Consider the following 25565-nt stretch of genomic DNA (forward strand, 5'->3'; position numbering starts at 1 on the left):
TCCAGAGCTGTACTCACTATTCTGCTGGTGGAGTCACTGTGTAAATACATTACATTACTTATCCTGTACTGATCCTGAGTTATATCCTGTATTATACTCCAGAGCTATACTCACTATTCTGCTGGTGAGGTCACTGTGTACATACATTACATTACTTATCCTGTACTGATCCTGAGTTATATCCTGTATTATACTCCAGAGCTGTACTCACTATTCTGCTGGTGAGGTCACTGTGTACATACATTACATTACTTATCCTGTACTGATCCTGAGTTATATCCTGTATTATACTCCAGAGCTGTACTCACTATTCTGCTGGTGAGGTCACTGTGTACATACATTACATTACTTATCCTGTACTGATCCTGAGTTATATCCTGTATTATACCCCAGAGCTGCCCTCACTATTCTGCTGGTGAGGTCACTGTGTACATACATTACATTACTTATCCTCTACTGATCCTGAGTTATATCCTATATTATACTCCAGAGCTGTACTCACTATTCTGCTGGTGAGGTCACGGTGTATATACATTACATTACTTATCCTGTACTGATCCTGAGTTATATCCTGTATTATACACCAGAGCTGTACTCACTATTCTGCTGGTGAGATCACTGTGTACATACATTACATTACTTATCCTGTACTGATCCTGACTTATATCCTGTATTATATTCCAGTACTGCGGCCGGGTAAGTACACATTCTTGGAGACACTTTTTATAGCGTGAGAACGACACTTGTCGAAACTAAAGTAGGACAAGTTGACGACATCCTCCAAATAAATTAATATAAAAATAAATAATGTTTATTCTTTAAATTCCGTATTTTGGAATGCCGCGCTACCCCAATGGCAGCTGTAAAACGCCGTTATAAGAGAGCAACAACCTAGAATCGGATAAAATGTGATTGCCTGCAAACAGCATAATAAAGAGGTGAAACCTGAGTGCACTCCGCACCTGGAGCCGGAGGACCCCCCTATAGAATAATCCCAGCACCACGGCTGCTGTTTGCGGGGTGGCAGAGGTTATCAGCGGAGTACAACTCCCATCCGTCTTTATTTTAACAAGCCGAGTAACACAAACACCCGACCTGGGCTGTTATGGTTGACCCCTGAAGAGCAAATCCAACAGGTAAACTGACTCCGCGAAACGCGTCGGCCTAAAGTGGACTTTTAACATTCTAAGGACAAAACCTTAGATAAACAGTTTACCAGAAGCTGCCAATAGAAGGCAATAAGTGCATTAATGGAAGCCAGGCCTGCAGAGCGGGGATCAGCCCGTCACCCCCCTCCCCCCCCCCCGCACTCATTAATCACCACGCGGACAGCACTGGGGGGGGTCAAGTAAACCACTTAGGGCTTCCACTGCTCCCTGCTTGTTTGTATAATCCTGCAAGACCCAAACAATAAGACATCTATAGGGTAAGAAGGGATTCTGTGACCAGGGATGATGCTGGTTTCCCAAACTGTGGCCCTCCAGAGGTTGTAAAACTACAACTCCCAGCATTTTTTTTTTTCATGCTGTCCGGGCATGCTGGGAGTTGTAGTTTTGCAACAGCTGGAGGCACCCTGGATGGGAAACGCTTCTGTAGGCTGTTCATGGCATTTAGAACTACATATATCATTGACAAGGCATCATGTGTTTCTCAAAGAGGGTGCCTCCAGCTGTTGCACAACTGCAACTCCCAGCATGCCCGGACAGCATGAAAAAAAAAAAAAAAAAAAGCACCACCCATGTCCTAAGGTTGGGTGTAGAATTGTAGCTCAGCTTCATTGAAATGAATGGAGTGAAGCTGTAATACCGCACACAACCTGAGGACAGGGGTGGCGCTGTTTTTGGAAGGAATCAACTCTATTCTTTTATAACTGGACAACCTTCTTTACGCAGTGGCGGCACAGAGATGGCGAATTTATTAAGAGTCTTGTTCACCATTCCCCCAGAGCAGTGTTTTCCATCCACTGTGCCTCCAGCTGTTGCAAAACTACAACTCCTAGAACTTCGCTTCGTGCTGGATGACTGGCACTTACAGCTGTCATGCCCTTCCCATAGACATGAATGGAGGGGGTGTGGAGTGACGTCCCAGACACGGAAGCTCCAAGCTGAAGTGTTCCGGACACCGCCGCCGCTGCCGGCCCGGAGATCGTGGGGGTCCCCAGTGGCGGGGCCACCACGATCAGACATTTTATCCCCTATCCTTTGGATAGGGGCTAAGATGTCTTTCGCCTTTTAAAGGGGTACTCCGGTGGAATGGAAAGGTTTTCAAATTAACTGGCTCCAGAAAATTACACAGATTAGTAAATTACTTCTATTTAAAAAATCTTACTCCTTCCAGTACTTATGAACTGCTGTATGCTTCAGAGGAAGTTGTGTAGGTCTTTCCAGTCTTACCACAGTGCTCTCTGCTGCCACCTCTGTCCAAGTAAGGAACTGTCCAGAGTAGGAGAAGTTTGCTTTGGGGAATTGCTCCTTCATGGACAGAGGTGGCAGCAGAGAGCACTGTGGTCAGACTGGATAGAACTACACAACTTCCTCTGGAGCATACAGAAGCTGATAAGTACTGGAAGGATTAAGATTTTTATATAGAAGTCAGTTACAAATCTGCATGAATCAACCAGTTGATATGAAAACATTTGTTGAGTACCCCTTTAATGTAGCAGGATGAGAGTTAAAACCCTAATGTGTAATTCTAAAAACCAGACAATTAAAGGGTTGTCTGACAATCAACTGGTTCCATAAAGTTAAACAGATTTGTAAATTACTTCTATTAAAAAATCTTAATCCTTTCAGTACTTACGAGCTGCTGAAGTTGAATTGTTCTTTTCTGTCTAAGTGCTCTCTGATGACAACTGTCTCGGGAACCGCCCAGTTTAGAAGCAAATCCCCATAGCAAACCTCTTCTACTCTGTGCAGTTCCCGAGACAAGCAGAGATGTCAGCAGAGAGCACTGTTGTCAGACAGAAAAGAACAACTCAACTTTAGCAGCTGATAATTATTGGAAGGATTAAGATTTTTTTAATAAAAGTAATTTACAAATTTGTTTAACTTTCTGGAGCCAGTTAATATATCTATATAAGTTGTTTTCCTGGATAACCCCTTTAAAGTACATCGGTGCCCTTCTCCTTGTGTTCTTGCACTTCATACTGGTAAGATTGATCCAGCAGAACTATGAATGCAGCTTTGGATGTGACTAAAGGTCTGAGCTATAACGCATGATGAGGAGAAACAAGTCTGAAAGTCTATAAACAGGTGGAGATGATAACAATTGGGCACGACACCGAGTCTGGGATCAGTCACAGGTCTGCGGGGTTCTTCCCTGCCCGTGGGTCGTAGTACAGGCTGCTATGTGACTGACAAGGTCGCGAGGTGACATTTTTGGCATTTTGATGTCAGTGACAGATTCCAGATGTTTCTTATGAATTGACTTCACGGAGTGTTCAGTGCAAAAATGACCAAAGATCGGATTAAAGTGATAAATAAAGTGACAATGATCTAGTGCCATATTGTCTCTTAAAGGGGTACTCCGGAGAAAAACATTTTTTTTTGTCCATATCAATTGGCTCCAGAAAGTTATACAGATTTGTAAATTACTTATATTAAAAAATGTTAGTCCTTCCAGTACTTATCAGCTGCTGTATGCTCAACAGGAAGTTGTATTTCTCTCTGAAATTATTTTCAACCTGACCACAGTGCTCTCTGCTGACACCTGTCTGTCTGTCTCAGGAACTGTCCAGAGCAGGATAGGTTTGCTATGGGGATTGGCTCCTACTCTGGACAGTTCCTGACACGGACAGAGGTGTCAGCAGAGAGCACTGTGATAAGACTGGAAAGAACTACACAACTTCCAGTGGAGCATACAGCAGCTGATAAGTACTGGAAGGATTAAGATTTTTTAATACAATAATTTTACAAATCTGTTTAAAGGTTTTTTTTTTTTTTTACATCAACTAGTGCCAGAAAGTTAAACAGATTTGCAAATTTCTTCTATTTAAAAATCTTAATCCTTCCAGTACTTATCAGCTGCTGTATGCTCCATTGGAAATTGTGTAGTTCTTTCCAGTCTGACCACAGTGCTCTCTGCTGACACCTCTGTCCGTGTCAGGAACTGTCCGGAGCAGGAGCAAATCCCCATAGCAAACCTCTTCTACTCTGTGCAGTTCCCGAGACAGACAGAGGTGTCAGCAGAGAGCACTGTGGTCAGACAGAAAAGAACTAGACAACTTCCTGTGGAGCATACAGCAGCTGATAAGTACTTAAGTAATTTACAAATCTGTATAACTTTCTGGAGACAGTTGATGTGAAAAAAAAAAAAAGTTTTCCACTGTTGAACCCCTTCAACATCTGGAGACCACCCTTTTATCCTTCTATTAAGGCAGAATTTGGTCTAAAACCATGTGATCTGGATAAGGAGTAACCTACAAAAAATATAAGTGAAGTGCAGCAGGACGATAAGATGGAAAGAGGCGCAGAGAAGGCGACGTTTGTCCTTTGTCACAGACAACATAAGCGACAAAAGGCGACTACAAGGTTGATAGAACAGAGAAGAACTATATATATATATATATATATATATATATATATATATATATATATGTATATACAATGACCCCCCGACCTACGATGGCCCCGACATACAATCATTTTATTATACGATCACTCTCAGAGTCCATCGCATGTTGAAGGCAGCACCAACATACGATGCTTTTGTATGTCGGGGCCATCGCATAAATGGCTATCCGGCAGCGCAGACTGCTTCAGCTGCCACCGGATAGCCGTTTACGGTGCCCCGTGTGGTCCGCTGACGATCACTTACCTGTCCTCGGGGCTCCGGCGCGTCCTCTTCGGGATCCCCTGCATCGTCGGCGCTCTCCATCGTCATCATCATGTCGCTGCGCACGCCGTCCCGTCATCCAATAGGAGCGGCGTGCGTAGCGACGTGATGGCGGCGACGGAGAGCGAGGATGCCGGGGAAGCAGAGGCCTTGCTGGAGCGTTGGGGACACCCCGGGGACGCGGCGACAGCGATGGAAGGCGACATCCAGGGCAGCGGTGACGAGCGGTGACGGTCCGGAGCGGCGGGGACAGGTGAGTACAACTACCTATACCAGTGGTCTACAACCTGCGGACCTCCAGATGTTGCAAAACTACAACTACCAGCATGCCCGGACAGCCAACGGCTGTCCGGGCAAGCTGGGTGTTGTAGTTTTGCAACATCTGGAGGTCCGCAGGTTGTAGACCACTGTCCTATACTTTACATTGCACGGATCCCTCAACATACGATGGTTTCAACAAACGATGGTCCATTTGGAACGGATTACCATCGTATGTTGACGGACCACTGTATATATATATATATATATATATATATATATATATATATGTGTGTGTAGATCAGATCTAACTAGATTAGACCACCTGCTATTTATTCTTCTGTGTCCATTCCAGTTTCTTGAAGGAGTCCGAAATCCCAGCCTTATGATCAGCTATTTTGCAAATGCTTTACACTGCAGCTCTTCTCATATAGGACCATGGATAAAGTCTACCTGTCTTTTGACATGTCCTTGAGAAGTCTTTTCCAACTAAGCTGTTTCAAAACTACAACTACCAGCATGCCCAGACAGCCAATATTAGCATTCCAGGCATGCTGGCAGTTGTAGTTTTGCAACAGCTGGAGACACCCTCGTTGGGAAACACATGATGCCTTGTAAATCAATGATATATGTACTTCCAAATGTCAAGAACAGCCTACAGCAGTGTTTTCCATCCAGGGTGCCTCCAGCTGTTGCGAAACTACAACTCCCAGCATGCCCGGACAGCCATTGGCTGTCCGGGCATGCAGGGAGTTGTAGTTTTGCAACAGCTGGAGGCATCCTGGATGGGAAACGCAATGCCTTTTACTCCTGGAGAGCTGCCAGATAACTTCTCCACTCCCTGTCTATGATCCAATCTGTGTCCCTGGCATCAAACGCCATCTGTGTGCTCATCTGATCCCGGGAGTTGTAGTTTTGCAACAGCTGGAGGCACCGTCTTTGGGAAACACATGATGCCTTGTATATCAATGATTTACAGTGGGGATCAAAAGTTTGGGCACCCCAGGTAAAAATTTGTATTCATGTGCATAAAGAAGCCAAGGAAAGATGGAAAAATCTCCAAAAGGCATCAAATTACTGATTAGACATTCTTATAATATGTCAACAAAAGTTACATTTTATTTCCATCATTTACACTTTCAAAATAACAGAAAACAAAAAAATGGCGTCTTCAAAAGTTTGGGCACCCTGCAGAATTTATAGCACGCACTGACCCCTTTGCAAAGCTGAGACCTGCCAGTGTCATGGATTGTTCTCAATCATCATCTGGGAAGACCACGTGATGTCAATCTCAAAGGTTTTAAATGCCCAGACTCATCTGACCTTGCCCCAACAATCAGCACCATGGGTTCTTCTAAGCAGTTGTCTAGAAATCTGAAACTGAAAATAGTTGACGCTCACAAAGCTGGAGAAGGCTATAAGAAGATAGTAAAATGTTTTCAGATGTCAATATCCTCTGTTCGGAATGTAATTAAGAAATGGCAGTCATCAGGAACAGTGGAAGTTAAAGCAAGATCTGGAAGACCAAGAAAAATATCAGAAAGAACAGCTCGCAGGATTGTGAGAAAAACTATTCAAAACTCACGTTTGACTGCACAATCCCTCCAGAAAGATCTGGCAGACACTGGAGTTGTGGTCCACTATTCCACTATAAAGAGATACTTGTACAAATATGGTCTTCATGGAAGAGTCATCAGAAGAAAACCTCTTCTACGTCCTCACCACAAAAATCAGCTTTTGAACTTTGCAAATGAACATATATATAGTTCTGTGGACCGATGAGGTTAAAATTGAACTTTTTGGCCGGAATGAGCAAAGGTACGTTTGGAGAAGAAGGGGAACAGAATTTAATAAAAAGAACCTCAGTCCAACTGTTAAGCATGGGGGTGGATCAATCATGCTTTGGGGTTGTATTGCAGCCAGTGGCACAGAGAACATCTCACGAGTAGAAGGAAAAATGGATTCAATAAAATTTCAGCAAATTTTGCATGCTAACTTGATGCAATCTGTGAAAAAGCTGAAGTTAAAGAGAGGATGGCTTCTACAAATGGATAATGATCCTAAACACACCTCGAAATCCACAGGGGATTACATCAAGAGGCGTAAACTGAAGGTTTTGCCATGGCCTTCACAATCTCCTGACCTCAACATAATTGAAAATCTATGGATAGACCTTAAAAGAGCAGTGCGTGACAGACAGCCCAGAAATCTCAAAGAACTGGAAGACTTTTGTATTGAAGAATGGGCAAAGATACCTCAAACAAGAATTGAAAGACTCTTGGCTGGCTACAAAAAGCGTTTACAAGCTGTGATACTTGCCAAAGGGGGCAGGATAAGATATTAACCCTGCAGGGTGCCCAAACATTTGCAGACGCCATTTTTTGCTTTCTGTTATTTTGAAAGTGTAAATGATGGAAATAAAATCTAACTTTTGGTGACATATTATAAGAATGTCTAATCTGTAATTTGATGCCTTTTGGAGATTTTTCCTTCTTTCCTTGGCTTCTTTATGCACATTAATACACATTTTTACCTGGGGTGCCCAAACTTTTGATCCCCACTGTATGTAGTTCCAAATGTCATGAACAGCCTACATCATTTTTTTCCATCCAGGGTGCCTCCAGCTGTTGCAAAACTACAGTCTTCGGCTGTCCGGGCATGCTGGGAGTTGTAGTTTTGCAAAAGCTGGAGGCACCCTGGATGGGAAATGTGATGCCTTTTACATTAATGATATTTGTAGTTCCTGGAGAGCTGCCAGCTGCCTGTCTATGACCCAATCTGTGTCCCTGGCATCATACACCATCTGTGTGCCCATCTGATAAGCGGTTCATTCATACGGGGGATGTATTTCGGATTGTATAAGTGGTTGTACCAGAGGCGATGAGTTCTGCGACCACCCCTCGGAGTCGTTGCGTGCCCCCTTTGTCCTGCGCTCTTGGTACCGGGTACCCCTTCCTTGTCTGTGAAGATAAAACTGGCATTGTTTCCTTAAAGGCTGGTGACTTCAGATCTTTGACTGACCACCTGCAGCACAAGCTGGAGCGCGGCCGCTCGGTGCCATCCTGCGGCACACGAAACGACGTACAAACCCACCAGCGGCAAGTACCAAGCGGAGGGGGGGGGTCCGGGAGGGCCGGCTTCATCAATGGACACACTCGTCTCATTGTATCGCACTGTAAGTGAAGTGGAAACAGGTGAAGGGAAGACACAAAGGTCGCGAGGAGTCTGGGAGAGAAGAGGTTAAAGGTCATGGTCCCAATTGATGCAAAATAGGAGACCCCTCCCAAAAGACAAAGGTCAATACATATGTCTACCCATGTGGCATTACATAGGACTGCACGTAAGAGTTTATGTAAATTATAACATTAACAAATCATCTCAAACTATTTAGAACCAACTAAAGGGCGGAAAAAAACTGATCCACCATATTATTATAAAGTATCTACCAGTCACCTATCAGTTCTGACTTCACGTAAGATTAAAGGGGCTATATCCTGTATTATACTCCAGAGCTGTACTCACTATTCTGCTGGTGAGGTCACTGTGTACATACATTACATTACTTATCCTGTACTGATCCTGAGTTATATCCTGTATTATACTCCAGAGCTGTACTCACTATTCTGCTGGTGAGGTCACTGTGTACATACATTACATTACTTATCCTGTACTGATCCTGAGTTATATCCTGTATTATACTCCAGAGCTGTACTCACTATTCTGCTGGTGGGGTCACTGTGTACATACATTACATTACTTATCCTGTACTGATCCTGAGTTATATCCTGTATTATACTCCAGAGCTGTACTCACTATTCTGCTGGTGAGGTCACTGTGTACATACATTACATTACTTATCCTGTACTGATCCTGAGTTATATCCTGTATTATACTCCAGAGCTGTACTCACTATTCTGCTGGTGAGGTCACTGTGTACATACATTACATTACTTATCCTGTACTGATCCTGAGTTATATCCTGTATTATACCCCAGAGCTGTACTCACTATTCTGCTGGTGAGGTCACTGTGTACATACATTACATTACTTATCCTGTACTGATCCTGAGTTATATCCTGTATTATACTCCAGAGCTGTACTCACTATTCTGCTGGTGAGGTCACTGTGTACATACATTACATTACTTATCCTGTACTGATCCTGCGTTATATCCTGTATTATACTCCAGAGCTGTACTCACTATTCTGCTGGTAAGGTCACTGTGTACATATATTACTTATCCTGTACTGATCCTGAGTTATATCCTGTATTATACCCCAGAGTTGTACTCAATATTCTGCTGGTGAGGTCACTGTGTACATACATTACATTACTTATCCTGTACTGATCCTGAGTTATATCCCGTATTATACCCCAGAGCTGTACTCACTATTCTGCTGGTGAGGTCACTGTGTACATACATTACATTACTTATCCTGTACTGATCCTGAGTTATATCCTGTATTATACTCCAGAGCTGTACTCACTATTCTGCTGGTGAGATCACTGTGTACATACATTACATTACTTATCCTGTACTGATCCTGCGTTATATCCTGTATTATACTCCAGAGCTGCACTCACTATTCTGCTTGTCAAGTCACAATATTTTACCAGGTACCACAAAACCTTTACTAGTGAAGATAATATTTTTCACACTTAGGGTGGTCTGAGGAGACTATGAAGAGACAGTGAGTATTATAGGACGGTATTTTTTTCTTACTCACAATAAACACTCATAGATGCCGCACGTGCGCTCACTACTGCCCCACCCACATCTCGTGCTATGTATAGACTAATCATGTCTGAATGGTAGGAAGAGGACAAATGGTGACACAAAACAAACTCATTGTGATAACAGACAAGACCATTAACCCCCGCCCCCCCATGACCACCATTAAAAGCTCCTTGACAGATTGTGTCAGCGAGGGTCATTGTCCTACACATCCCAAGTGTCGCCGTGGTTGGAGGTTGCAACTGGGTTGGACACTAAAGGGCATTTCCCCATAAAATAAACAGAATCCTCAGTCGTCCTCCTCACTTATGGCCATAACTGCAGGAGCTGCCACCCAGCTTTCCCAGAATCCTGAATAGAAAATATGCCTATTAATACGTCCACATCTCAAGTACTGCTACAAACAAAGCTTCCCCGTTCAGAAAGGCTGCGGTGGACTTTTCATTTCAAATACGCAAAAAAAAAAAAAAAAATCATAATTGCCTAATTGTTTCTTCTTAAGATTTTTTTTTTTTTTTTAATTGTGAATTTTTTTTTCTCCTATATACTTTTTATAGGTGGGCATGTACGCTGCCCACTTGGGCGTTTTTTTTTCTAGCATTTTCTCCTCCTCAATTCTACAATAAAAATACTTAAAGGGGTATTCCAGGAAAAAACTTTTTTTTATATATATCAACTGGCTCCATAAATTTAAACAGATTTGTAAATTACTTCTATTAAAAATTCTTGATCCTTTCAGTACTTATGAGCTTCTGAAGTTAAGGTTGTTCTTTTCTGTCTAAGTGCTCTCTGATGACAGGTGTCTCGGGAACCGCCCAGTTTAGAAGTAAATCCCCATAGCAAACCTCTTCTAAACTGGGCGGTTCCCGAGACACGTGTCATCAGAGAGCACTTAGACAGAAAAGAACAACCTTCACTTCAGAAGCTCATAAGTACTGAAAGGATCAAGAATTTTTAATAGAAGTAATTTACAAATCTGTTTAAATTTATGGAGCCAGTTGATATATAAAAAAAAGCTTTTTCCTGGATCACCCCTTTAAAGGGGTACTCCGCCGAAAAACATCTTATCCCCTATCCAAAGGATAGGGGATATGATGTCTGATCGCGGGGGATAGGGGATAAGATGTTTTTCGGCAGAGTACCCCTTTAGGACACGTAATGTGAGAATCACATGACTGAGAAAAAAAAAACAATTTGAAAAAAATATAGAAGGTTTTTTTTTTTGTGTTTTATTTTCATTATTTTTTATTTTTTTCATTATTTTTTTTAATACTTCTATAGGAGGAAAAACGCCAAGATTTCCTGATGAAAAAACAATAAATAATCCCATACCCAGAGAAAGCTGTGATTTTGGGAAACTGAAAAAGAGCATAAAAACGGCACTAAAAATGGGTTAAAAAAAACAAAAGCAAAAAAAGAAAAAAAAAACATGTGGGTATTGCGTTTCCTAATTCTCTTTTGACTCCTAGCTTAGATCTGGCGCAGCAGTTTTGTCCGCCAATATGCAGCAAATATGGCCTTTATTTTCACAAAAACACCAAGTGGAATCCAAGTATTATGGAAGAGAAAAATAAGAGGTCCCATTTTTGGTGGAATTAGAATTTTTTTATTATTTTTTTTTAATTAGGAAAAAACTTCAAACAAACATTGTTCTTGTTTGTAGCCGTGGTCTTCCTTGCTGTATTAAACTATTCAGAACTGGGAGACAAGTCACCCGGCTTTCCTAGGAACAGATAAAACTAAAAACTTGATAGAAAACAAATTAAGGACATCAACTTTTTGTGAATTTTATTTTTTTTATTAAGGAAAAAAAGTTAATTCTCTTCTTCCCTCCTCGCAGTTGCCAAAGCCGATTGTGCGGCCTCCAGATCCCATCTATTTATAAGCTTTCACAGATTTCTAAGTAAAAAAAAATTAATGAAAAATAAAAAAACATTCTTATGCACGTTATGAACGCAGTAAAGTTCCCTCCCCGGAGAGCGGACGGACAATGGATTTACCCTTTCCAGATGTTTGTCTATTGTGAAGCATCAGCAATTTTTTTTTAAAATACAATCCATGTAAAGTATCTGCAGCTGGGGGTCTGGAGCAGCCTCAACCAGCTTTACCAGAATCCAACGCTCTACACCCAGCTTTCCCAGAATCCCACGCTCTACACCAAGCTTTCCCAGAATCCCACGCTCTATACCAGGCTTTCCCAGAATCCCACGCTCTATACCAGGCTTTCCCAGAATCCCACACTCTTCACCTAGCTTTTATAGAATCCAAAACTTCACACCCAGCTTTCCCAGAATCCCATGCTCTACACCCAGCTTTCTTAAAATCCCATGCTTTACACCCAGCTTTCCCAGAATCCCATGCTTTTCCCCTAGCATTGCCAGAATCCCATGCTTTTCACTAAGCTTTCCCAGAATCCCACGCTCTACACCAGGCTTTCCCAGAATCCCACACTCTATACCCAGCTTTCCCAAAATCTCACACTCTACACCCAGCTTTCCCAGAATCCCATGCTTTTCCCCTAGCGTTCCCAGAATCCCATGCTCCATACCCAGCTTTTCTAGAATCCCAGCTCAACACGCAGCTTTCTAAGAATCCCACGCTCTACACCAGCTTTCCCAGAAATCAAATCTCTACAGCAGGGTTTCCCAGAATCTTATGCTTTACACCCAGCTTTCCTAGAATCCCACAAAATACAGCAGTGTTTACAATCCAGGGTGCCGCCAGGTGTTGCACAACTACAACTCCCAGCATGCCCGGACAGCCAACGGTATGCTGGGGGTTGTAGTTTTGCAACAGCTGGAGGCACCCTGGATGGGTAACATTGTTCTACAGGATTGCAGCAGTAATGTCTGGCCCGGACCCCCGGCTTACACTTGATTGGGGGCCGACTTAATTATTTTGTTTTCGTGAAATCTTAAACAACTGAGATTTGCGATTATTATGCAGTGATGTATCTATTACGGCATCGCAGATCGGACCCAAGGTTAGCGGACCCTTGCCGCATTAACCCCTTCAGCATTCCGGAGTAACCCTTTGTGCTCTGAGCCGCATGCTGTCCCCCTGGTGACCTCCCACCAGTGAAAGGCCCTTTTAGTAGCAGCTCTTGTGTTGGTGTAATTTGTATTGATAGAAAGAGCGCAGGTCCTTTCGTTCCTGCACTCCACAAATGAACACTTTCCAAAAGATGAAAAATGCTTTTAGGAGGGGAAAAAATATACAGGAATATAACTACTATAATACTGCTCCTATATACAAGAATATAACTACTATAATACTGCTCCTCTATACAAGAATATAACTACTATAGTACTGCTCCTATATACAAGAATATAACTACTATAATACTGCTCCTCTATACAAGAATATAACTGCTATAATACTGCTCCTATATACAAGAATATAACTACTATAATACTACTCCTATATACAAGAATATAACTACTATAATACTGCTCCTATATACAAGAATATAACTACTATAATACTGCTCCTATATACAAGAATATAACTACTATAATACTGCTCCTATATACAAGAATATAACTACTATAATACTGCCCCTATATACAAGAATATAACTACTATAATACTGCTCCTATATACAAGAATATAACTAATATAATACTGACCCTATATACAAGAATATATCTACTATAATACTGCTCCTATATACAAGAATATAACTACTATAATACTGCCCCCTATATACAAGAATATAACTACTATAATACTGCTCCCTATATACAAGAATATAACTACTATAATACTGCTCCCTATATACAAGAATATAACTACTATAATACTGCCTCCTATATACAAGAATATAACTACTATAATACTGCTCCTATATACAAGTATATAACTACTATAATACTGCTCCTATATACAAGAATATAACTACTATAATACTGCTCCTATATACAAGAATATAACTACTATAATACTGCTCCTATATACAAGAATATAACTACTATAATACTGCCCCTATATACAAGAATATAACTACTATAATACTGCTCCTATATACAAGAATATAACTAATATAATACTGACCCTATATACAAGAATATATCTACTATAATACTGCTCCTATATACAAGAATATAACTACTATAATACTGCCTCCTATATACAAGAATATAACTACTATAATACTGCTCCCTATATACAAGAATATAACTACTATAATACTGCTCCCTATATACAAGAATATAACTACTGTAATACTGCCTCCTATATACAAGAATATAACTACTATAATACTGCTCCTATATACAAGAATATAACTACTATAATACTGTTCCTATATACAAGAATATAACTAATATAATACTGCCCCTATATACAAGAATATAATTACTATAATACTGCCTCCTATATACAAGAATATAACTACTATAATACTGCTCCTATATACAATAATATAACTACTATAATACTGCTCCTATATACAAGAATATAACTACTATAATACTGCTCCTATATACAAGAATATAACTACTATAATACTGCTCCTATATACAAGAATATAACTACTATAATACTGCCCCTATATACAAGAATATAACTACTATAATACTGCTCCTATATACAAGAATATAACTAATATAATACTGACCCTATATACAAGAATATATCTACTATAATACTGCTCCTATATACAAGAATATAACTACTATAATACTGCCTCCTATATACAAGAATATAACTACTATAATACTGCTCCCTATATACAAGAATATAACTACTATAATACTGCCTCCTATATACAAGAATATAACTACTATAATACTGCTCCTATATACAAGAATATAACTACTATAATACTGTTCCTATATACAAGAATATAACTAATATAATACTGCCCCTATATACAAGAATATAATTACTATAATACTGCCTCCTATATACAAGAATATAACTACTATAATACTGCTCCTATATACAATAATATAACTACTATAATACTGCTCCTATATACAAGAATATAACTACTATAATACTGCTCCTATATACAAGAATATATCTACTATAATACTGCCTCCTATATACAAGAATATAACTACTATAATACTGCCTCCTATATACAAGAATATAATTACTATAATACTGCTCCTATATACAAGAATATAACTACTATAATACTGCTCCTATATACAAGAATATAACTACTATAATACTGCCTCCTATATACAAGAATATAACTACTATAATACTGCTCCTATATACAAGAATATAACTACTATAATACTGCCCCTATATACAAGAATATATCTACTATAATACTGCCCCTATATACAAGAATATATCTACTATAATACTGCCTCCTATGTACAAGAATACAACTACTATAATACTGCTCCTACATACAAGAATATAACTACTATAATACTGCCCCTATATACAAGAATATATCTACTATAATACTGCCTCCTATGTACAAGAATATAACTACTATAATACTGCTCCTATATACAAGAATATAACTACTATAATACTGCTCCTATATACAAGAATATAACTGATAGGGAATAAGATGTCTAGGGGTGCAGTACCCTTTAAGGTGAAGGTCGTAGTCATCGTACCTTTTAATAATCAACACATGGGCATAGTATAAATGTAACCCTGGGCGGATTATATACCACAATACCCACTGATTACAGGGAAGGGAAGTATAGTGCGGTAGAGAAGTCAGTCCTGCGGTTCACACTATGAGGTGTTGGTGGCAAAATATGAAAAACCTCCTAAACCAGCCGAGTCTTCATCAGATCAGATGACTGTGTAATGGGAAGCTCTGCAAAATTCTAATATACTTAGGGGAGGTTTATCATAAGTTGACAGTTGCCCATAGCAACCAATCAGATCGCTTCTTTAATTTTTAAAGGCCTCTGAAAAGTGAAAGAAGCGATCTGATTGGTTGCTATGGGCAACTCAGCAACTTTTCCTGTGGACAGGTTTTGATAAATCTCCACCTTCGTGTTTAAAGAGAGGTTGACAGCCTTATACAGAGGTTGTGGAGGGGAGTGGGACTTGTATATGACAGGTGTCCTTGCGTCTGGCTCTTCTGATAGGTGCCCTGAATGCTATATATCGAGAGCTTCCCCGCCTTCTCCTTAATGCTAGAGCTGTCAATCATAGAGGAGGTGCCAGAAAAACTCAATACAGGGAGCTCTGGGCAACAAACTAGTAGAGCCCGCCCTCTGGACACTTGTCGTGGCAGAGTCCTGTCTTGGTTGGGCCACAAATGGCCAATGACCCCAATTACAACATTAAAGGGGTACTCCTCAAATAAAAGAAAAAGTAAACATGTTGCAGAAGGATGGGATTTCTTGCCTGTCAGTCCCAGTTCTGAAACTACCAAAAATCCATATTGTTTTGGTGATCTCAGTCCTGTACTTCCTGGTTGAGCAGTTGCTCAGTACTACAATTCCCAGAATGCATTGCTTTCCCTCCCACTCCCCTCCCTCAGCACTTCTTTGCCCAGAGCTGTTGCAGAACATCTTATTTCACAGCAGACTATTACACAATCAGTGAAGTCGGAGCACCTGCCGTATTCATTCTCAGGCTGCCGGGAGCTGCTGAGACAACACCAAACTGACAATAAGAGAACTACACAACTTCCTGTCAGGAGAGAGGGAGGAGCCAGGGAAATGCTGAAGCAACATCACACAGACAATGAGATGACTACACAACTTCCTGTCAGGAGAGAGGGAGGAGCCAGGGAAATGCTGAAGCAACATCACACAGACAATGAGATGACTACACAACTTCCTGTCAGAAGTAATTCAAGCAAAAAACTGTGTATCCAGTACAATTTGTGATAAGATTATATTAGTTAGTTACATATCTCGGGGTGATAGTTTTATTTAAAATACCATTTTCTGATACTAGAGTACCCCCTTAATCTTTAGCTGGACACTTAAAGGGGTACTCCGCCCCTAGACATCTTATCCCCTATCCAAAGGATGACCCCCGCGATCTCCCTGCTGCACCCGGCATTTGTTTAGAGCGTTGGGTGCAGCGCTGGAGGCTCGTGACGTCACGGCCACGCCCTCTCAATGCACGTCTATGGGAGGGGGCGTGACGGTCGTCACGCCCCCTCCCATAGACTTGCATTGAGGGGGTGTGGCGGTGATGTTACAAGCAGGGCGTGGCCATGACGTCATGAGCCTCTGGCGCTGCATCGCCAGTCATCTGGCACTGAGCGAAGTTCACTCCGTGCATCGGATGTCTGGGGTGCCGCTGAGATCGCGGGGGTCCCCAGTGGCGAGACCCCACAATCTGGCATCTTAAGCCCTATCCTTTGGATAGGGGATAAGCTGTCTAGGGGCGGAGTACCCCTTTAAAGGAGCAGACACTGGGCATAAAACTGAGCTGTTAGGCGACAGGTCTGACAGCAGGTAGAGCCCAAGCGCTGACTGTTTCCAAGGGCAACCAGCAGAATTTTCTAATACAGCATCGCCAGTCATCTGGCACAGAGCGAAGTTCATCGGATGTCTGGGGTGCCACAACTGAGATTGCGAGGGTCCCCAGTGGCGGAACCCCCACAATCAGACATCTTATCCCTTATCCTTTGGATGTCTAGGGGTGGAGTACCCCTTTAATAAACGTTGCAGCTTCAGTCCAATAATATGGTTTCCATTAACTATTGTTTTCCCTGGTCTACAGTCGACCTTCTGCAGCACTTCATCCCTCAGAGCAGACAGTGCTGAGCGAGTGCGTTATTGTGCGCTCATGTCATCTCGTCCACATGCCTCACACATAGCGGGGTCTCGGTAAGGAAAGTGGGGGACATCAAGCAGAAAGATCAGGTGAACGCGGAGGGACAAATAAAGCCATAAATCCTTATTTCGGGCGCTCGGCGTGAAGCCCTGAAGGCGGCGGATAAAGCGTTCCCTATAAATGTTACGTCTGATTAATCGGCGACGCTAAGTGACAAGTGAACTTTAACATTAATATGATATTATTTAAATAACCGTTTGTGGGTTGTTGTTTTTTTTTTGTCCCTAAAAATGATGAATGATTTTCCAACATGAAGCGGGAGGCTCCTTTAATGAGATGTGACAGTACGGGAGACGTATGCGGAGGGATGGATACGGCTGGCGGGGCAGAGGCCGCCCTCCTGCCTGATTGTCTGCACGCTCCGCAGCCTCTCCCTCCTGGATTCCACATTTAGATAGTGTCATTTTCATATAACTCTTAATCAGCCTGTCCTGGGGCCCCGTATAGAGGCTGCAGGGGCCGGCGCTTAACCCCTTCATGGACCCCAGCAGAAGTTATAAAAAATAAATAAAAAAGTTTTGTGGATGAAAGGTCTCTAGCCTATGAGACAGGATAATAGGATTGTGATCTCCTGGGGTCAGGGATGATGGGAGTGATACATTGTATGATAGGAGATTAGATTGTGAGCTCCTGGGGTCAGGGATGATGGGAGTGATACATTGTATGTGATAGGAGATTAGATTGTGAGCTCCTGGGGTCAGGGATGATGGGAGTGATACATTGTATGATAGGAGATTAGATTGTGAGCTCCTGGGGTCAGGGATGATGGGAGTGATACATTGTATGATAGGAGATTAGATTGTGAGCTCCTGGGGTCAGGGATGATGGGAGTGATACATTGTATGATAGGAGATTAGATTGTGAGCTCCTGGGGTCAGGGATGATGGGAGTGATACATTGTATGTGATAGATTAGATTGTGAGCTCCTGGGGTCAGGGATGATGGGAGTGATACATTGTATGATAGGAGATTAGATTGTGAGCTCCTGGGGTCAGGGATGATGGGAGTGATACATTGTATGATAGATTAGATTGTGAGCTCCTGGGGTCAGGGATGATGGGAGTGATACATTGTATGTGATAGGAGATTAGATTGTGAGCTCCTGGGGTCAGGGATGATGGGAGTGATACATTGTATGTGATAGGAGATTAGATTGTGAGCTCCTGGGGTCAGGGATGATGGGAGTGATACATTGTATGATAGGAGATTAGATTGTGAGCTCCTGGGGTCAGGGATGATGGGAGTGATACATTGTATGATAGGAGATTAGATTGTGAGCTCCTGGGGTCAGGGATGATGGGAGTGATACATTGTATGATAGGAGATTAGATTGTGAGCTCCTGGGGTCAGGGATGATGGGAGTGATACATTGTATGATAGGAGATTAGATTGTAAGCTTCTGGGGTCAGGGATGATGGGAGTGATACATTGTATGATCTGAGATTAGATTGTGAGCTCCGGGGGTCAGGGATGATGGGAGTGATACATTGTATGTGATATGAAGACACTGGATTGACAGGAGTGTACAGCGCTGTATAGAAATCCCAGGTAATAAATAATCCCTCAGTTTTCCCCAGTTATAAAGGTAGGAGCTGTGATACGTGAAGGAATAAAACGTGCTCCTACCTCTCTTACCTTCGTAACATCCCGGTCAGGATCCTGGAGCTCTTCCCCAGGTTGGTGTCTGTTTCTCTAAGCTGAGGAAGAGAAGGGAAAAGAATTCAATAAAAAAATGGACGGGGAAACAACTTTACCCCCAACCAGAGCGGACGCTATTTTACCCCCCCCCCCTCATTCTAGATTAAAGGAATTTTACTGTAATTCATCTATTATTTAATTGTATTTTCTTATGTACATGAAGCTGAATCATTGTAGAACGAAAAGTTCTGGTCCAATTATTCATTTACAAGACCTCTGCTTGCTGTCAAACAATTGAAATACTCTTATTTTCATCCAGAAGCTGCAAATTACCAACTGACATAGTGTATTAGATTTCCTTGTCCCTAGCAATAAGGACCAGGACCGGTTTTCAGGGTCTTTGTTGCGAAGCAAGAAAGTTTCCAATCACTGACAGCAAGCAGGGACCTTGAAAATGATGGCGGAAAAAGAAAAACGGCTTGTTGCAAAAAAGAATGGATGGAGCACAAGTCTGACGTGAACCTAGCCTAAGGCTGCAGAATTTTTCATTGAACTTTATGTATGGAACCCTGGATGAATCTCGTAAATGTCACTTTAAAATGCTATTGATAGACCCCGACCGATTGCCAGTAAGGGGTCATTTACTGCAGTCTCTGTGCTACGTGACCAAGACAAACTCAGGCCGGGTTCACATCAGTGTTGTGCTTCGTTCAAATTACGAGACTTAAAGGGGTACTCCACTGCCCCAGTGTGCGGAACATTTTGTTCCGAATGCCGAGTGAAGGCTGCGGAGGTTGTGACGTCACGGCCACACCCCCTCAATGCAAGTCTATGGGAGGGGGCGTGGCAGCTAAAATGGACACAAATGTCAGCAGAGAGCTCTATGTCCAAAAAAGAAAATAATTTCCTGTAGTATACAGCAGCTAATAAGTACTGGTAAAAAAAAAAGTTTTCCACCGGAGTACCCCTTTAACGGGATTCTGCTGCACCGTGCACACGTTAGATTTTTGCACCGAAAACATCCGGCAGGGAAATTCAAATTGCGGAAATATCAATTCCTTCGGCAGAATCCACATGGAAATACATTGTCGTCTATAGAGACGGCGCATTTCCTCGCGGTCCTATCATCCACTGATGAGTCTGCGCCTGCCGTGGACAGATGTCCAGATGATAAAACTATGCTGTGTGAACGCAGTCTAAGGGTGCGGGCACATCACCATTTGTGCATCAGGTGGCAGAATTTTAAAACCTCCTGCTGTATCCCTGCTATATCTGTGCCGTACCTTAAGGGTCTGTTCACACGTACAGTATTCTGGGCAGATTTGATGCGCAGGATTTCGAGCGGTGTTCAGTCATTCAGTTTACATTGAAATCTGCAGCAGAAAATCCTGCGCAGAATACTGTACGTGTGAATAGACCATAAAGGAGTATTCCAACACTGGAAAACTTATCAGATCAGCTGGGACCCCCCACGATCTCCCGTACGAGGTGCAGGAAGTCTGCGGGAAGGGGGCGTATCGACCACCGCACGAAGCGGCAGCTGACACGGCCCCTCAATACAACTCTATGGAAGAGCTGAAGCGCTGCCTTAGACAACCACCGGCTCTGCTATAGCGCTGTGTTTAGGGGCGCTTCGTGCGTTGGTCAACACAAGCTATCTGGCCGGAGATCCAGGGCCCTGTACGGGAGATCGCAGGGGGTCCCAGCGGTTGGACACCGCCCAGCGATCTGAAACTTCTCCCCTAGCCTTAGGATAAGGGATACGCTTTTCAATACTGGACTACTCCTTTAAAGGGGTACTACCATGGAAAACGTTTTTTTTTTTTTTTTAAATAAACTGGTGCCAGAAAGTTAAACAGATTTGTAAATTACTTCTATTAAAAAAATCTTAATCCTTCCAGTACTTATTAGCTGCTGAATACTACAGAGGAAATTATTTTCATTTTGGAACACAGAGCTCTCTGCTGACATCACGAGCACAGTGCTCTCTGCTGACATCTCTGTCCATTTTAGGAACTGTCCAGAGCAGCATATGTTTGCTATGGGGATTTTCTTATACTCTGGACAGTTCTTAAAATGGACAGAGATGTCAGCAGAGAGCACTGTGCTCGTGATGCCGGCAGAGAGCTGTTTTCTACGGGAGTACCCCTTTAATAATCTGCGGTGGGCTAATTTTTTGACCGTATTCAGCTTTAGACTAGGATAGAAAACCGTGGTCCGATGTGGTTTTCAGTCCAGGTCAAAATCAGAAAATGAGTCACAAGCTGAGTCAGTTGGGCTCATTGGAATGAATGGAGTACGGTAAAAATACAGCAGGACGCGTATTTAAAATTCAGCCGCCGAATCCGGCTGCCGGTGTGCAGGCACCCTAAAAACTACACGTCACGTTAGCCTTAAAGGAGAACTCTGGTGGAAACAAGTGGAAAACAAATGTTTTCAAACAAACCGGTGCCAGAAAGTCAATCAGATTTGTAAATTACTTCTATTTCAAAATCTTAATTCTTAGAAAATTTGTATAGTTTTTTTTATCAGTCTGACCACAGTGCTCTCTGCTGACACCTCTGTCCATGTCAGGAACTGTCCAGAGCAGGAGCAAATCCCCATAGAAAACCTCTCCTGCTCTGGACAGTTCCTGACATGGACAGAGGTGTCAGCAGAGAGCGCTGTGGTCGGACTGGAAAGAACTTCCCAAATTTCTCTGTAGTATACAGCAGCTGATTAGTACTGGAAGGGTTAATATTTTTTATATAGAAGTCATTTACAAATCTGTTTAACTTCCTGGTGCCAGTTGATTTGAAAATATATTCTTTTGCACTGGAGTACCCCTTTAAGCCTTAGGCACATAAGAGGAAAATGATGAGGAACATTTTCCACGCTGAAACTTGGCAACTAAAATCCTCGTTCGGCTCCTTACTGAAAGAAAGTGGAATTGGCGTTATTTGGCACAGAAATAGGAAGTCCCCTTGGCTTTTCTTGGCAAATTCTTTGAACGAAAATTGGATCGGCATCAGAAATTGACGCGCTGAAATGACTATGCAGGATCCTACTGAAATCGATGGGAGTCTGATAGAAAGTAAAATCCATGCTGACCAGGACACGCCTCACATTCAGCTTGGATTTTCCCTTACACCAGTGTTTTCCTATCAGGGCATCTCCAGCTGTTGCATAACTACAACTCCCAGAATGCCCGGACAGCCAACGGCTTTCCAGGCGTGCTGGGAGTTGTAGTTTTTGCAAAAGCTGGAGACGCCCTGATAGGAAAACACTGCTTTATAGATTTCAGATTTTTGCAGTATGGTGCGGATTATAGTGTATGTTCTGTGCAGTTTACAGCATTCCGTGTGTGTTAAAACAATTGGAACAGTTCTGCAATGGCTGACCCTGTCTCGCGCTCGCTGGATCTTCTCCCGATCCTGGCTCAGGTTTTCCAAGATGTTTTGACCAACTTGTTCTGTGAAGAAAAAAAGAAAATAGAACGCAAATTTAGGGTGCATTCCCACGTGGCGTATTTTGCTGCGTATTTGCTGCGTATTTGGTGCTGCGTATTTTCCTACCCATTGACTTCAACAGGGAAAATAAAATACGCAGCAGCAAATACAAAGCAAATACGCCGTGTGGGAACGTACCCTTAACTCTTCTACATAGTATCATAAAATTAGGTTAAAAAATAATGTTACTTGTTAAAGGGGTACTCCGGTGGAAAACTTTATTTATTTATTTTTTTAAATCAACTGGTGCCAGAAAGTTAAACAGATTTGTAAATTACTTTTATACAAAAAAAAAATATATAAAAAAAATCTTAATCCTTCCAGTACTTATTAGCTGCTGAATACTACAGAGAAAATTATTTTCTTTTTGGAACACAGAGCTCTCTGCTGACATCACGAGCACCGTGCTCTCTACTGACATCTCTTGTCCATTTTAAGAACTGTCCAGAGTAGGAGAAAATCCCCATAGCAAACATAGGCTGCTCTGGACAGTTCCTAAAATGGACAGAGATGTCAGCAGAGAGCACTGTGCTCATGATGTTAGCAGAGAGCTCTGTGGTCATGATGTTACCAGAGAGCTCTGTGGTCATGATGTTAGCAGAGAGCACTGTGCTCATGATGTTAGCAGAGAGCTCTGTGGTCATGATGTTAGCAGAGAGCTCTGTGTTCCAAAAAGAAAATAATTTCCTCTGTAGTAGCTCTCTCAGCAGCTAATAAGTACTGGAAGGATTAAGATTTTTTTAATAGAAGTAATTTACAAATCTGTATAACTTTCTGGCACCAGTTGATTTTCCACCGGAGTACCCCTTTAATGTCAAATCAAAAAGGAACCCCAATGCCCTAAATGACAAATCTAGACCTCGAAGACATAAAACTCTTCTCTCTGTAGAAATCCGTGAGACGTCCTCTCTGTCCCTAGGAAAGTTGGGTGACAACCAATACTGTTCCAACTATACTTCCTTTTGAGTAGAACGTGAAGCAATGATTCGAACCTGTGGCTATTAAACTGTTGCAAAACTACAACTCCCAGCATGCCCTGACAGCCTACGGCTGTCAGGGCATGCTGGGAGTTGTAGTTTTGAAACAGCCGAGGAGCCACATGCTGACGATCACTGGACTAGGACACTGCCTTGTGTGGATACAAGTGTAGAGAGCCTTCAGCTGAGGAGTTTAATCTATATAAGGCATTAATGTTAGGGCATGCTGGGAATTATAGTTCTACATCAGGGTCAAAGCATGTGCAGCACCTTCTATTACCATTTAAACATTTATGGCCAATTTATCAATATGCTCGAAAACTAGATCTTATATGTTGCTTATTTGGTTATCTTGCCATTGTATTTGCCTTCTTAGGCCCCTTTCACACTACATGTATCATCCTGCTTTTTATTTTACTGATAAATGGATAAAAAAAAAAAAAAAACGGACGCAATATCAGATATTTTTACTTATTTTTTGACGGCCGTTTTAAGGACTTTTTGCCATCAAAAAATCCCATTCATGTCACTGGGATTTTTTGAACATCCTTTTGCGTCAGCCATGTCCGTTTTTACTAAGGTCAGTTATTTTTACCGGCACAAAAGACGCACTAATTTTTGGTCCAGCAAAAAAAAAAAAAAAAAAGGTGAAAAACCGAATGTTAAAATTTAAAGGGGTATTCCAGGCAAAACTTTTTTACTTTTTTTTATATATATATATATCCACTGGCTCCGGAAAGATAAACAGATTCGTAAATTACTTCTATTAAAAAATCTTAATCCTTCCAATAGTTATTAGCTTCTGAAGATTTCTGTCTAACTGCTCAATGATGATGTCACGTCCCGGGAGCTGTGCATGATGGGAGAATATCCCACGGCACAGTCATCAGAGAGCAGTTAGACAGAAAACAGCAACTCAACTTCAGAAGCTAATAACTATTGGAAGGATTAAGATTTTTTAATAGAAGTCATTTACAAATCTGTTTAACTTTCCGGAGCCAGTTGATATATATAAAAAAAAGTTTTTGCCTGAAATACCCCTTTAACATTGAAGTCTATGGGAACCGGATGTTCAAAAAAAAAAAAAAAAATCTGTTATCATCAGTTATTGTCAGGTTTTTTTAATGTCCGTTTTTTGGACTGAGCATGCTCAGTACAGCTTTACGAAAAAATGGTTAAAAACCTGATAAAAAAAAGGATGTAACTGGTAATAACGGATGATAACGATGAACAACATCAGGTTTTTTTTTTAAGAAAAGAGAACATTAAAAATAACTGATATTGCGTCCGTTTTTTTTTTCCATCCGTTATGGTAAAATAACAGCAGTAAAAAAAGCAGGATGATACCTGTAGTGTGAATGGGGCCTAAAAAACATCACTACAGAGGCTGCTGTTCTGTTATGAGCCATTTTAGACCCCTTGTCCCTTTATATAAACAAGTGTTTCCTAACCAGGGTGCCTCCAGCTGCTGCAAAAATGCAACTCCAAGCATGCCGAGACAGCCTGCTGGGAGTTGCAGTTTTGCACCAGCTGGAGGCACATTGGTTGGGAAAAACTGTATATAGGGCAGTGGTTCTTAACCTTGTTGGAGGTGCTGAACCCCACCAGTTTCATATGCGCATTCACCGAACCCCTCTTAATTGGAAAAATAAAATATGATTTTTTCAAATTCAAAACATAGGAGGTATATATTTAAGTGTATATTTATACATAGGTGCACAAAATGAACAAAACCATTAAAGAACAAAACCATTAAGACACATTAGGTGCAGGCAGTGTTCCCCCCCCACACATTAGGTAGGCAGTGTTCCCCCACATTAGGCAGGCAGTGTTCCCCCACATTAGGCGCAGGCA

At 41.7% G+C, this 25565-nt stretch overlaps 1 protein-coding gene across 7 annotated transcripts in view; it reads right to left on the minus strand.

Moving 5' to 3' along the window:
* The window catches only part of VTI1A (vesicle transport through interaction with t-SNAREs 1A), a 432905-nt gene that overhangs the window by 125281 nt on the left and 282059 nt on the right, over positions 1 to 25565 (minus strand). For 2 of the 7 annotated variants that reach the window (XM_056530379.1, XM_056530378.1), the window contains 2 exons: positions 22627 to 22697; positions 19244 to 19305 (listed from right to left, as the gene is read on the minus strand). In XM_056530379.1, the coding sequence (XP_056386354.1) occupies positions 19244 to 19305; positions 22627 to 22697 (133 nt within the window). The other 5 variants (XM_056530385.1, XM_056530382.1, XM_056530380.1 and 2 more) reach the window with 4 other exon arrangements.

The sequence above is a fragment of the Hyla sarda genome, chromosome 7 (assembly GCF_029499605.1).
Source record: "Hyla sarda isolate aHylSar1 chromosome 7, aHylSar1.hap1, whole genome shotgun sequence".
NCBI lineage: Eukaryota > Metazoa > Chordata > Amphibia > Anura > Hylidae > Hyla > Hyla sarda.